The sequence below is a fragment of the Bison bison genome, unplaced genomic scaffold (assembly GCF_000754665.1).
Source record: "Bison bison bison isolate TAMUID 2011002044 unplaced genomic scaffold, Bison_UMD1.0 scf7180017864516, whole genome shotgun sequence".
Lineage (NCBI taxonomy): Eukaryota > Metazoa > Chordata > Mammalia > Artiodactyla > Bovidae > Bison > Bison bison.
In genome coordinates, this window is record NW_011495069.1 from 1525640 (window position 1) to 1539808 (window position 14169).

Here is a 14169-nt window from a genome sequence, read left to right on the forward strand (position 1 = left end):
CCCTCCTCAACAAAGAAGGGAAAAAAAGCGTTTTCTTTGGCGGGAGGAGGGGAGAGAGGTGGTTTTCCTTGCTCTTTCATGACCGTGTTTGTCTGCGTTGATGTGGACAGTGAAGATAAAAGAGATGGTGTCCTGCTCTTGAACCTCTTCCCTCTGCATCCAGGTGAAGATGAGCAAGGTCGCCTCCATGTGCACGTTTAACAGAGCTTCTCAAACTATAAAAGTCACATGAATCTCTTGGATCTTACTAAATTTCAGAAGAGACGGTGGTGGGCCCTGTAGGTAGAGAAGGGTAGCACCCCTCCTCCCTGGCCCATGCCCCCTGGTCTGCCCTCTGCCCGCTCCCTCCACTCCACCCCGCCAGCACACAGCAGGAACCCACTGCTTGACTTCTGTCTCATGGAGGAGCCCCATGGCTTCCTCTTAGAGGACTGGCAGGCTGGAGTTCTAGAAGCTGGGGAGAGAGGCCTCTTTGTGATTCCTGATGAGAAACTGAACCATCGCCCACGGTGGAGGTCCCGTCTGCTGGAAGACCACGTAGCGAGGCTGTGACAGAGAAGAGCAGCCCAGCAGCTGGGATCAGAGTGGCGATTCAAACCCTGGCCCCCTGCTCCCTAGCCACATCACCGTGCACAAGGGCAGGCCCTGGGCCCATTAAGCCTCAGTTTCTTCATCTGTAAAATGGGAATCATTCTTGCTTCATCCCCTTAGATGGGATTTGTGAAAGCACTGGTGATTTTGGTGCTCACCAGATGTTATCCAGCAGCCCCAAGCAGACTGACAGAGTCCTCAAGGAGATCTGACTTTTAGCCCAGATAAGGTTTATTGAGCACCTACTATGTGCCAATCACGGAGAACAGGGCCAGTGCGCAGTAGGTGCTGAGAAGTTGTCTGGAATGTTGCTCGTTATCGATCGAGACCTGCCAGGTCCTGGTGTCCTGCTCAGAAGCCAGCTGTCCCATCCCCCGTAGTGAGAGAAGGCAGCCCCCTCCCCACCGCCTCTGCTGGATGGAGGTCCAGAGAAGGGCGCTGGGGACCTGCCTTCCAGACGGGCGGTGCCTGCCCTGCTTGGCCTTCTGGGGCCAGGCCGCTGGCTCAGGCCCTCTGCTGGCTCTCTCTGCAGACGGGGGCAGCACCGTGCACCGACCCCAGCCGCTCCCGCCGTCCACCATGCACCAGGGGGGCCTGGCCGCGGCGGCCGCAGCCGCGGACACCAGCTCTGCCTACGGAGCCCGCCACGGCTTCTCCAGCTACTCCGACAGCTTCATGAACCCGGCGGCCGCCTCCAATCACATGAACCCCGTCAGCAACGGCCTGTCGCCTCAGGTAGGGGGCCCCGCCTCTCTGTCCAGGGTCCCAGGGGCCAGAGGCTTGCCAGCCCATCCAGCGAGGGTTCAGGGGGACACAGGTGGCTCTCTCTTGGGGAGGAAGTCTTGGTCTCCCCCACATCGCTGGCTGTTGGTCAACTCGAGAGGGTTTGCGTGGAAGGAGGGGTGGGGGGTGGGCTCCTCCGGCCTTCACTTGTCATTGTTCTGTGAGCCTTTCACCCTGGGTTTGTCATCTGCAAGTCTGGTGACCCAGTGGGCAGTTGCAGAGAAAAGGTTTCCATCGCAGGTTTCCATACTTGTCACCACCCAGGGCTTGTTAATCTGGCCCATCACCTGCTTCATGACTGTGCAGACCATAACAGTCAGGCGTTTTCAGTGCATTGATGGAAGCCTTGCGTTGTTTCCTAGGGGATGCGAACTGTGGTTGCGGCTTTGTTCTAGAAGCAGTCCTTCTTAGATTCCATCCTGGGCTCCATCTCCCACCTTTGGTCACCAGGAGTGACCAACGAGTGAAAGGCAAGACCATGACCTACTGGTGGAGAGAATCAGTCGGGCAGGGATGTAGGGCGGAGGCATGATTCTAGTGCGGGAGCTCTGCTCCCACTGGGTCTTGGAACTCTGTTCCCTCACATGTGATTGGCTGCTGGCTAAGTCACTCCATGGCTGATGGAGCTGTTAGAAGTGGTGGGACCATCTTTAGATGAAGCGGGAAAGACAGGCTGGAGCTGATGTGGTTATTGGTGAGCCCGGGGAGCAGGACTCAGTGATGCTTGAAATCAGAGCGAACTGGAAGAACTGTTGAGTTCATTTTTGTTGTTATAACAGGCTCTCAGACATCCACAGGGAAAGAATTAAATCCAAGATTCGTTTTACCCTGCCTCCCACCTTCTGAGACACCTCTCTCGTGTCTGTGGTGAGAATATGTGTGATGCAAACTTATCTGAACAGCTGTAAGAACAGGCGAGGCTTGGAGTGGGGGTGGGATCCCAGCCCCACTGTTCAGGGAGTTAGGCTAGTGAGCATCTTCGAGCTTTGGGGTATCCCCCATTAAACAAGAGTGATTAAATAAAGAGTTGCTAATCTCCTAAGAAGGGCCTTCTCTGCCTTTAGCATGCTAACAGGTCAAAGCAGTCAGCATAGAGGTGGGATAAAATAGAGGTCAAATAAACGTTAGTTCTCTCCCTCCCTCCCCCCACAAGCATTGCCAGGACAATACAGTAACATGAGAAATCTGTTATGTAAAGAAAAAAGGGGACCAAAGAGAAGGTCAGCTGCACCCCTGCAAGTCACTTCCTTCCAACTACCTGATTTTGTAAATAAAGTTTTATTGGAACACAGCCATGCCCATTCATTTACATAGTTATGGCTGTTTTTGTGCTGTGATGATGGCATAGTTGAGTGGTTTCCACAGAGATCACATCATCCGGCCCGAATAGAAAAAGTAAGCCACCGTGGGTCTAAAATGTTTCCCCTGCTTAATACCCTTTAATTTTCTGCGTGTTTGGGGGATTTTTCTATTTGTCTCAGTTAATGTGGGTCACTGAGGGCTTACTGGGGCTTCCCAGATGACTCAGTGGGAAAGATTCCACCAACCAATGTAACAGCCACTGGAGACATGGGTTCAATCCCTGAGTCAGGAAGATCCCCTGCAGGAGGAAGTGGCAACTCCAGGATTCTTGCTGGGATAACCCCATGGACAGAGGAGCCTGGCGAACTACAGGCCATGAAGTTGCAACGAGTTGGGAGCGACGGAGCGTGCATGAGGGCTAATTGTATTTCAGTTCCATCATTTGCGTATGCTAGGAGCTAGCATCAGCCCCATCTCCTGGACAGGAAAACGGACGTGCAGAGAGCACGCACGCCAGGTCCCTTCCCCTCTCTACAGGCCAGGTTTCTTATCCATGAAATGGGGGTGATGCTAGCTCGTACCTCATAGGGTTGGCAAGGCTGACTGCGATGACCTAGGTAAAGCTCTTAGCCCAGGTCTAGCGCAGAGTTGTGAGTGCCCAGTGGACGGAAGCAGCTGAAGCCAGAGCTCCCCGGGGTGAAGCTCCAAGGCTCTCGGGCCCCACTTAGTAGGGGTAAGGCAGTCTGCCACCGGAATGTCTTCCCAGTGGAGCCTAACCGTCCTCTTTGGGGTTCAAGGCCACCACCTCCATCTCATTGGTGCCGAGGACTAACTGGCCAAGCTAACCTTCCAGAGCCAGGTTTAGACACGACAGGACCTGGAGCTGGCCGGGTAGGGATAACTGCAGGATGTCCGTACCCGAGAATGGGGCCCAGGCCCAGCCTCGTGATACAAAACAAATCAGAGGAATCTGAAGAGGGGTGCTGAGTCTGAGCGGGCCCTCCAGCACCCTTCACAGAGGGGGCACAGGACACGCTGACTGGGCTGGACCTGCACGTGAGGGCACCTGGCTCCCCTCCGCTGCTTTCCCCAGGCCCCCGTCTCATTGTGGGCTGAGCTTTAGCCCCTAAAGCAGCACTTTCATCACAGGGCAGAGGAGAGACTAGCAAATTAAGGGGCCCCTAGCTTGGGGAGCGTGGTTCAGCACTGAGATTAAAGGGTAAGGAGGTTCCAGGTGTTGTCTGGGCCCAGAAACGTTGGGCAGGAGGCGGGTGGGGGAAGGGGAGAGCCTGACCCGCTGCTGTGGGCAGCCAGACCAAAGCTGGCCGTGTCCCTGCCCTCCTCCAAGAGGCCCCCAGCTTCCGCCCCATCCCTCAGGGTGGACAGTCGTGTGGGGCGTGATGGATCGAGGGAACTTCAGAGACCTGTCCGGAGGTTCCCACCAAAGGTGTGAAGACAGATGGGGGGTCTGACAGGGGCAGAGGGGACCGGGAGGTGAGCAGCTGCTGGAGGGCGGGGTAGGGGCTGCAGGCAGGGCAGACACAGTCAGGGCAGGCTGGGGGCACCTCCGGGTGTGGACACCGCGGGGGTCACGCTGCAAATGCTTCCTGAAGGTGCGAGGGGCCGTTTCGGTGTCTTAGGTGGACGTTCTTGGCTTTTCTGAGCTCTGATTCTCTATGCACGTCCTCCCCTGTCTGAGCGCCTTCGCACTTCCAGCTTATCTGTGTGGTCCTGGGACAGGTGGGCCCGGGGGTTCTCCACCAAGACAGACGCATCGTGGTGTCCCGTCTTCCCAACAGGAGGGGTTTCTCTGCAGGGTGATGGGGAGAGGACGGGCCCCACCTGGGCCATGGAGGCATATTCCCCCGACCCAAGATCACAGGTCCGCCGTCCTCCAAGAGAGCCTTGGCTCTTGTTCTTACAAAAGCCCAAAGGGATGAGGCTGGGGCCCTGCTGGGCACCTGCTCGTCACGCCAGCTGGCTTGCTTCCTCCCCGGGGGTGGGGGACCGGGTGCTGGTCCCGGACCCAGCCAAGGCAGTGGGTACCTCAAGCCTTGGAGACCCCGTGGAAAGTCTTCCCAGCAGAATCTCATGGCAAAAGTCATGTTCTCACGTCAGCTGTCCCCTGGCTCTGATACAGCACCTGGCCACAGAGGGTCTGCCACAGGCATTGTCCTCAGCACTTGGGGTGACTCAGTGAACGCAGGGGATGACCCTCTCTACTCTAGCGGGGCTGGCAGTGCAAGCAGACAGGCAGGCAAGAAGCGTCAGCAGACGGCGCGGCGCGCAGCATGTCTAATGCCAACACGTCGGACGCGTTCGACAGGGATAACCGAGCTTCCTGAGGCGCTGCCTCTACACTGAGCTTCTCCAGGGACAAAGCCTGGGTTCAGCCCTCATTTGTAGAGCCTGAGATTGACCCACCCACATGCCCTCCTGCCTCGCAGAAACACACAGCCTTGCTCTCTTTTTGAGAGACTGACGGGCAGTGAGGGGAAATCATCTCCGGAAGCCGGTCCTTCCAGCTCAGCGGACAGAAAAGCTCCTTCAGCCCATATCGTGGATGAGAACACTGAGGCTGGGACCTCAGGTTAGGGGCCAATAGGCGGGGCTGAGTCATATGGGCAAGAGCCTCCTGAGAGGCGTAGACGACCCTGAGGCTTGGTTCCCTCGGGGCCCAGGCCCTCACCCACCCCCAGGGTCCAGCCTGGCAGCATTAGGGACTCAGCAGGTGAATGGGCCCAGCTCTGCTTGGAAGCAGCTCTTAGAAACCAGCTGAGGAGAGCCTAGGACCAAAGGACCCCTAGGTGACCCTTTGGGTGATGCGATTCCTGCAGATGGAACAGTTCGTACCAGCCCTTGTGTTGGAGTCGTGAGTGGAGCACACTTTCAAGGGTGATGGGTGGAGAGAAGAGGGGCCACTTGGGTCCTTAGATCCGCCAGCGTGATGAGGGAGACACAGCCCCCGCCCTGAGGAGCAACTCGGGAGCTCTGTGCTCAGATCCCAGAGTCTGACAGAAGAGAAGCCCTTGTCTGTGGATGCCCCAGTCTGATGCTGGAAGCACCCACAGCTGTGTCTTGGAGAGCTCCCAGTGTGACGGGGGAGACAGGCCATGGACTCATAATCAGTGCTGACCTATCTGAGCTTCTGAGCAAAGAATCAGGAGCAAAGATCTGCTGGTTCGAGGGCCATGAGGGCTGGAGGCCCTCATGGTCACACGGGCAGGCCACCTGTCCCGGGGCTTCTGCAGGGCCTGTGCCGCTGTGTTCTGGGGGAGCAGCCCGCGGCTGGGGCTGCCTTCTCCTTCAGGCTTTCTTAGAGGCAGCGTCTCATCCGAGTCGGTGGAAACTGAGGCCCAGAGAAGGGGAGAAAATTGCCCAGATCCCAGCGTCGGGGTGGGGGCTGAGCTGGGACCCCAGGCCTGTGGCCCCCGCCGTGGGCGCCTTCCTGGGAAGCGGTCGTTTCTGCCACCACGCCTCCGCCTGCTCCATCATGCTGCCCCGGGCGTCATCCCCTTTGGCTCCTCTGTGGAGCTTAACGTGGAGGAACCTGTAAAGGGATTTACATATTTACAATCTCCCCCCCACGGAACTAATGAAAAATGAAAAGCAGTCTCTAAGTGTGAAGTTAATCACACGGTTGCGATCACCCTATCTCCTGTAAGAGATATGCTGACGGCTTCCACGGAGCGAGTGCTTACCGTGGGCCAGCCGTGGATGAGCTAAAGGTTGCGCCAGCTTCATCCAGCCAGGCTTGGTGACCTCGGTTTACAGATGAGGAAAAGCAGATACGCAGCGTCGTCCTGGTGGCTCAGAGAGTAAAGAATCTGTCTGCAGTGCAGGAGACCCGGGATCCATCCCTGGGTCGGGAAGATCCCCTGGAGGAGGGCATGACAACCCACTCCAGTATTCTGGCCTGGGAAATCCCATGGACAGAGGAGCCTGGCAGGCTACAGTCCATGGGGTCACAAAGAGTCAGACATGACTGAGCAACTAACTTTAAACTTTCGTCCGTCCATCCACCCATCTAGACATTAATTAGGCCCCTACCACCTGCCAGGCCCCTCGGTAGGTTCTGGGAAGGTCGCAGAGCCGGGATTCGACTGGTCTGGCTCCAGAGCCCACTCTGCTGTTCTCTCGTGTCTGCCCCGGAAGCTTGGTCCTGTGATCCATATGGGGAAACTGCGTTGTGAGGCCACAGTGGAAATTAATGGCATGGCCAGGTTCATGGTCTACATCTTCAAAAAGCCCAGCTTCCCCCTCCCTAGATCAGCGGGGACAAAGCTCAGAGCCTTCCAGTTCTTTATTGGTGGGGTCTCCTGAATACCTCTCCACCGCGACCCTTCTGGCATCCGCTGAGGCCTCCGGGGGGCCTGACCCAGCAAGGAAGGACGATCCGTCAGCTGATCATGGACGGATGCCATGTCCCTCATCAGCCCTTTGCTTCTGGGAAGTGACTCCAGCCCCCTGAGACTTGGGAAGACAGGCTCAGAGAGGTTAAGTGACCCGCTGAAGGTCACACAGCAGGCGAGTGGTGGCGATGGGACTCTCGGGCAGGTGCGCCTGACCCACGCGTCTCACCTGCCCCTCGCCCTCGTCGGGATCTTATCCCTGAGCCTGGGCCCCTCACGCAGTGGCCACTGGAAACTCCCTTCCGCCTTTTTCTCCCCCTCACTTCCTCTCTGTGTTTTTTTTTTCCCCCTTCATTGGCAACACTGCGTCTATAATAAGCATTTAAAATGAGTCTTGCTGGACCAGGAACGAGGAAGGAGGAGGGAGTAGGAGATTTGTAGGCAGGACGACGGGGAGGGGGATCGTGGGGTGTTAAATAGCCCAGAATTTTTAAAAAACTGATGCAAATCACTGGTAGGAGAGAAAATTATGTGCAATTACGTCCTGATATTGGAAGGTTTTGCCTAGCCCAGGCAACAAGATCTCATTAACAAGCAGAAAATAAGATTGAAATGGTGTGTAAAAGAGCTGAAAAATGAATTTGAATGCTGCGTTTGTCCACAATTACCCCCTCCTTCACACATATTTTATTGCAATTTTTTTATTATTCTTAATCTCTCCATTCCTCAAAGCAGATTGGGGACATCCTGGCATTACCGGGGCGTCGGGAGGAGGTGTGAAGGATTTCCCGCTCCCCTGAAAGGAGACCCTTCTCTCGCACATTTTCCAAGGTTGGGTTTTGGAGGGATCAGAATTCATTTCTCTGGCTTAGCGGGTTGTAGGAACATGGGGCTTTAACCCCAGCCGAGTGAGCGCTCCTCTGGGCCCTGCCCCGCCCTTCCCTCTCCTCCCTTCCCAGCAGCTCCTCTGCCTCCAGCTTCCTTCCTTTTGCCTTCCCAGGGTCTCTCCCAGGCTCTCCCTGTCCCGGGAGGTCTCTCTCGGGAAGCCTGGGGCAAGAGAAGCTGCACGGCCTCCGCCAGGGAGCAGCCAAGTTGGAGTTCTGGTTCTGCCTCTTTCCAAGTTGCTGTGAGGCCCTGGGTCACTGGCTTAACCTCTCTGGGCCTCCTTTCATCATCTGAAAATGGGAGTGATGACGCTTACCTTTCCGGGGGTGCTGTGAAGACTAAAGGAGAATCTGAGTACAGTGCCTGGCGAGTGCCGGTGGTTGGGGTTTAGCTGCTAAGTTGTGTCTGAATCTGAGTACAGTGCCTGGCGAGTGCTGGTGGTTGGGGTTTAGCTGCTAAGTTGTGTCTGACTCTTGCAACCCCATGGACTGTAGCCCACCAGGCTTCTCTGTCCATGGGATTTCCCAGGCAAGAGTACTGGAGTGGGTTGCCTTACAGCAGGTGCCGAATGAATTCTCCACCCACCTCCCAACTCTGTTGTACTGGAACCCCATCTTTTCTGTCTTTTCCCCCCTCCCCCTCAGTACTGGAAAATGCCTGAGTTGGTTTCCAGTCTTGGGAAGAGAAGATGCCAGGGTGCAGGGAGTGGAAAGCACAGGAAAGACCATCTGTCCCCTTCCGCCCTCGGGCTCTGGGGAAGGATGAGCTGGGATGGAAGGAGTGACCAACCCCGGTTGGAAGGACACTGGTTTTCCCCAGGATTAGGGGAAAGCTATCTGAGTCACCCCAGCCACCCACTCACACACCTATTTCTCACGATGACCAGTGGTGATGGTGTAGGGTCAGCGGTCAGCTTGTGGAAATGACCGAGAGTCTGTGGCCAGATTTTCCTGGACCTAAAGCCAAATGCCCTTTTCCAGTATCTGCCCTCCCCAACTGGCTTTCACTGCATCAGTAAGAGCCCAGCTCCCAGACCCTCCGCCCCAACCAGTCACAGATCTGCCAACCCTAGTCACAGCCCTGATCGGGGTACCAACTGGGGGCGGTGAGGAGTGTCCACTCAGCTAATCAGGCCTTCCCGAAGCCCAGTGCCCCTTCCGCCTGACTCCCAGCCAGGCCCACCACAGGACAAGGATGAGCTGCATGCTCAGAGAGTCAGCCTTGGGGTCCCAGGCATCCTCAGCCCTCCCAGCCCCCAGGGGGACAGACCCTGCCAAGATCCTGCTCTCACAACCAGCTTCCCTTTGTCCACGGTTAACCTACCTCAGTGGGAAAGGCTCAGCTATTTCCCCCCTGGAGGCTGCTCGCCAAACACAGCCACCTGCTCACGTCAGTCAGAGCCCAGCGCCAGCCCACAGGGAGAGGCCCTCGTCTCCTGTGAAAACAGACCGGTGTTTATGTCTCTGCTTTTCTCACCCCTTCTTCCTGGGTGGAGGGGACGGGGGAGGGGAGAAGGGTGGGGGACAGACAGGCGAGACCGGGATCAGGAACTTTCCTGAACACTAGTGACGGGAGCAGGTCATGCCTATGGGCAGGTCCTGCTAGGAACTGGAGGGCCTGGTTTATTGCCTTTTTATTGCCTCTTTATCATGGAGGCCACATCTTGGGCTTCCCCTGTGGCTCAGCGGTAAAGAATCTGCCTGCAGTGCAGGAGCTACAGGAGACACAGGTTCGATCCCTGGGTCGGGAAGATCCCCTGGAGAAGGGCATGGCAACCCACTCCAGTATTCTGGCCTGGAGAATCCCATGGACAGAGGAGCCTGGTGGGCTACAGTCCATGGGGTCCCAAAGAGTCGGATGCGACTAAAGTGACTTAGCACGCACACGCTGGGCTTTTCTCCGTTCTTAGTGGACTGAATGGGATTCTGGGAAGACAGAATCTTGAACCTGCCTCCCTGAGTCTGGACGAGAGCCGCGGGTTCAGGGCTGCCCTCCACAGATGCTCTGATTCTCTTTTTTTTTTGGTCCACCATGATACATCTGTAGCGATCCAGACCTCCCTCCTTGAGAAGGTATAGGTGGGAGCTGACCTCTGCCCCTCCCCGTGGGCCTGGTGTCATCAAGCAGGGAAGGGGAGATGTAGATGTTTCCATACACCAAGGGACGGAGGGACCAGGTCTTCATACTGTGTGTGTGGTGATTCATCCTGGTGACACACAGAAGCCCGTGTCTGGTCCGCAGTGGGCCTCCAACAAGTGTTGCTGAGCCCCCCGCGTACTGCAGGCCATACTACACGCCGCTTGGTCTGTACCCGAGGTTTTTGAGGCAGCTGGTGAGTTAGTCTGAATGTCATTACACGCAATTCCCTTCAAATTCATTTGTTTACCACCTGTTACTAACACAAAGTATGCACGTGTGCCTGAAGTTGCTTCTGTCGTGTCTGACTCTTTGCGTCCCTGTGGACTGTAGCCCACCAGGCTCCTCTGTCCATGGGATTCTCCAGGCCAGAATACTGGAGGGTTGCCATGCCCTCCTCCAGGGGATCTTCCTGACTCAGGGATGGAACCCATGACTCTCACGTCTCCTGGCAATGGCAGGCGGGTTCTTTACCACTGGCACCACGTGCGCAGCCCAAGACAAAGCACAGGGAGGTGCAGAGAAGAAATACGCGTGGCTGGCACTGCTCTTCCCAAATCTACTCTGGGCGAGACGCGTCAAAGACCAATGAGGGAATCAGTTACTGACAGCTGAGTGCGATTTCTGGTCAGACAGGATAGCAAGAGCAGAGGAGTTCGGAAAAGGGAGGGCATGTCAAAGAAGGCTTCTTGGAGGAGGCTTCTCAAAGGGGTAGGTACAGCACTTGCTCAGAGGAAAATCAGTGAAGGAATAGGAGGCTGGTGCAGACTGGACGTTCAGTTCCGTCGCGCAGTCATGTCCGACTCTCTGTGACCCTATGAACCGCAGCACGCCAGGCCTCCCTGTCCATCACCAACTCCCGGAGTTCACCCAAACTCATGTCCATTGAGTCGGTGATGCCATCCAGCCGTCTCATCCTCTGTCGTCCCCTTCTCCTCCCGCCCTCCGGTGTCTAATTCAGACACATCACGGGCTCAGTGAGGTGATGATACAGACCGGGGTCTGGATCCCGGGCTGTCTGTACTTACTTGCTGTGTGACCACAGGCACATTACATGAGCTCTCTGCGTCTCAGTTTCCTCATCCGGAAGATGGGGCCAACACTAGTCACCTGGAAGGATTTCGAGAAATACACGAGGCGGTTCGTGCAGCACACCACGCACCGTGCCCGGCGCAGAGGAGGGACTCAGTAAGCGGCAGTGCGTCCCCCTCTGCGTCTCCCGGCCCTGATGAGAAATTGGGTGGGTCGGGACTTTGAGATTAGCAAACCATTATATATAGAACGGATAAACAACGCGGTCCCATGTAGAGCACAGGGAACTATATTCAATATCCGGTCATAAACCATAATGGAAAAGGAAAAAAAAAAAAAGAAATTGAATTAGCCATTCTCTTCTGGGACCGGAGGCCTGGCTCAGCCCAGCCCAGGTCACTGGCTGGAAAGTCGGCCAATGTGAGTTCCCTCTGGACTTTGCTTCTGACTCACTGTGTGACCTTGGTGGACGCCTCGCCCCTCTGGGCCTCAGTTTCCCCATCTGTGCAGTGAACGCGATGGGCCACGCGCTAGTTAGGAACCTTCCTTCCTGCATAGAGTCCGGGATTCCCGGGAGTTTTTGTAAAAGGAGCTTAGAGTCCCCGTCTCGGTCTCTGGGTGGGGGCCAGCCCTTCTCTCCAGCCTGTGCCTCCTCCGCGCCCTCCCCAACCTTCTGGGGCCCCAGCCTGAGGCCGGCGGGCTTCCCACCAGGCCAGGGGTTCAGCCAACCAGACCTGCCTGGCATGGTGGGAGAGAATGCAAAGAGAGGGATCTGTCCTTCTTTCTGATTAGCACAGGGAGTGCGCTGAACCAGACCGTCCCAGCCGATAGAGGGAAGAAAATAAGGGAGGTCAGCAATGAATACAGCAGGCAGACTCAGGACTGGTCCGGTCCATCCCTGGGGTCCCTGGCTGTAGGAGAACTCTGAGATGGCAGGACAATACTAGACCTCGGAGGCCAGGCAAGCCCCCACACAGGAGAGGCAGGGGAGACTTGGAGGGTCCCCAGAGGGCCGGACTTCTCCTGCCTCCAAGCCTTTGTACCTGCTGCATCCCCTGCCCGGGTCTCCTCCACAACCCTGTCATCATCTCAGACCCCCTCCTACTCACTTTAGGACTTGGCCCCTTCCAGGAAGCCTTCCCTCACCCCTCATGCTGGGTTGGTTGTGCTTTCCTTGTGCATTTACCACATTTCATCAGGGTATTAAAAGTACCTGTATTACTAGAAAAACGTTGTTCAGTCTTTGCGACCCCATGGACTGCAGCACACCAGGCTTCCCTGTCCTTCACTATCTCCCAGAGTTTGCTCAAACTCATGTCCATTGAGTTGGTGATACCATCCAACCATCTCATCCTCTGCTGCTCCCTTCTCCTCTTGCCTTCAATCTTTCCCAGCAACAGGGTCTTTTCTAGTGAGTCGGCTCTTCACATCAGGTGGCCAAAGTACTGGAGCTTCAGCATAAGTCCTTCCAATAAATATTCAGGGCTGATTTCCTTTAGGATGGACTGGTTTGATCTCCTTGCAGTTCGAGGGACTCTCAAGAGTCTTCTCCAACACCACAATTCAAAAGCATCAATCCTTCAGCACTCAGCCTTCTTTATGGTCCGACTCTCACATCCATACATGACTACTGGAAAAAGCCATAGCTTTGACTGACTTTACAGACCCTTGTCAGCCAAGTGTCACTAGACAAATATTCAGTAATAATAATTCAATTTTGGGGGCACTTAAACCACAGGCCAGATGCTGTCATAAGCCCGTTATACAGATTATCCCATTTAATGGTCATAACATCTACTTTGGATGGGGAAGACCTGGAATTATTTCTGTCTTACAGACGAGGTGGGGGACAGTGGCACCAAGCAGTTTAATTCACTTGTCCAAGGTCAGCTGCTAACAAGTGTTGGGGCCTGGACTGGAACCTGGCCCCAGAAACCATGCTGTTGGCCAGTACACATCACAAAAGTGGTCTGTCTTCCACTCGCTGGTGAGACCTCTGAGGTCCTTACACCCTTTGATTTCAGCTTTTCCTGGGGCCCTAAGAGGTAGGAGGGCAGAGCCGCCAGGACAGCAGCTCTGGGACGCCCGGGCCTGGGTCCACCCAGCACTGTCACTTCTGCCTGGACGATTCCGAACAGGTTTTTCTCTGCCTCAGTTTACCCCCTCTGTAAAGTGGGGCTAATGAATAGTTCCCATCTCAGAGCTAGTCTGAGGAATAAGTGTGCTGATAGACACACAGCAAGTCGGCATCTGGTGCCTTGTGGCGTAGCTGTTTGCAGATGGGGGCTCCCAAGGCCATAGGGGGAGCTGGTGTGGGGCCCCAGGCTAATTCTTCCCAGCACCTTTGGGGCTTCCTGCTCCTCCCTGCCCCTGGGTCTAGACTCCTGACCTGCCCCAACCTCAGCCCCAGGGTTCCCCCGCCTCCAAACCCTCCCGGCTGAGCCCTCTCCCCAGGTGGGAACCTTTCTCTAACACCTTGGTCCTTGGGACAGGTGTTCTGAGCTGCTCCAGGGGGGGTTTCTGTGGGCTCGGGGTTGATGGGGAGGAATCAGGGGGAGGAGGCTCCTCTCCTGGGGCTTCTGGGAGCATCGGAGACCTGGGCCAGGGTCCCCCAGGAGGCCCGAGCGTGGCCCCCACCTCCCGCGGGTGATTTAGCCAGAGACAGCCACTCTGCTCCTGTGTCCTTGTGAGTCAGGAGCGCCAGCCGGGTCTCTGGAAGGAGGGCGCCCCGACCCCACCCTCAGCCCGTGCAGGCCGCCTCCCCCTGCCTTCCTCCCGCCAGAGTGGTCTCCAGGTCCCCCCGCCCACGCTCAGCCGAGAACTTTCCCTCGGGCCCAGGGCCCAGGGGATGGGAAATTAGCGGCTGCTCTCCTTTCCGCCTTGCATGTCTCCCCTCCAGCCCCCAGTTCTCCGGCTCTTTTCCCCATTTTGGCCCTGTGTGCGTCCCACTCTCCTTTCCTCCATCTCTCCTTCTCTCAAACCCAGACCCTCCCCCATGCTCTGTCCCCTAATCTCTCAGGCCTGTTGGGTTCCCGAAAACACCTCCTTTTCCCCCCTCCCCCTCCCCAGACCCTCCCCCATGCTCTGT

At 56.3% G+C, this 14169-nt stretch overlaps 1 protein-coding gene across 2 annotated transcripts in view; it reads left to right on the forward strand.

Moving 5' to 3' along the window:
* Positions 1 to 14169, forward strand: part of PAX7 (paired box 7) — a 104218-nt gene that overhangs the window by 64451 nt on the left and 25598 nt on the right. For both annotated transcript variants that reach the window (XM_010829932.1, XM_010829931.1), the window contains exon 7: positions 1124 to 1326. In XM_010829932.1, the coding sequence (XP_010828234.1) occupies positions 1124 to 1326 (203 nt within the window). The remainder of the gene's footprint in view (positions 1 to 1123; positions 1327 to 14169) is intronic.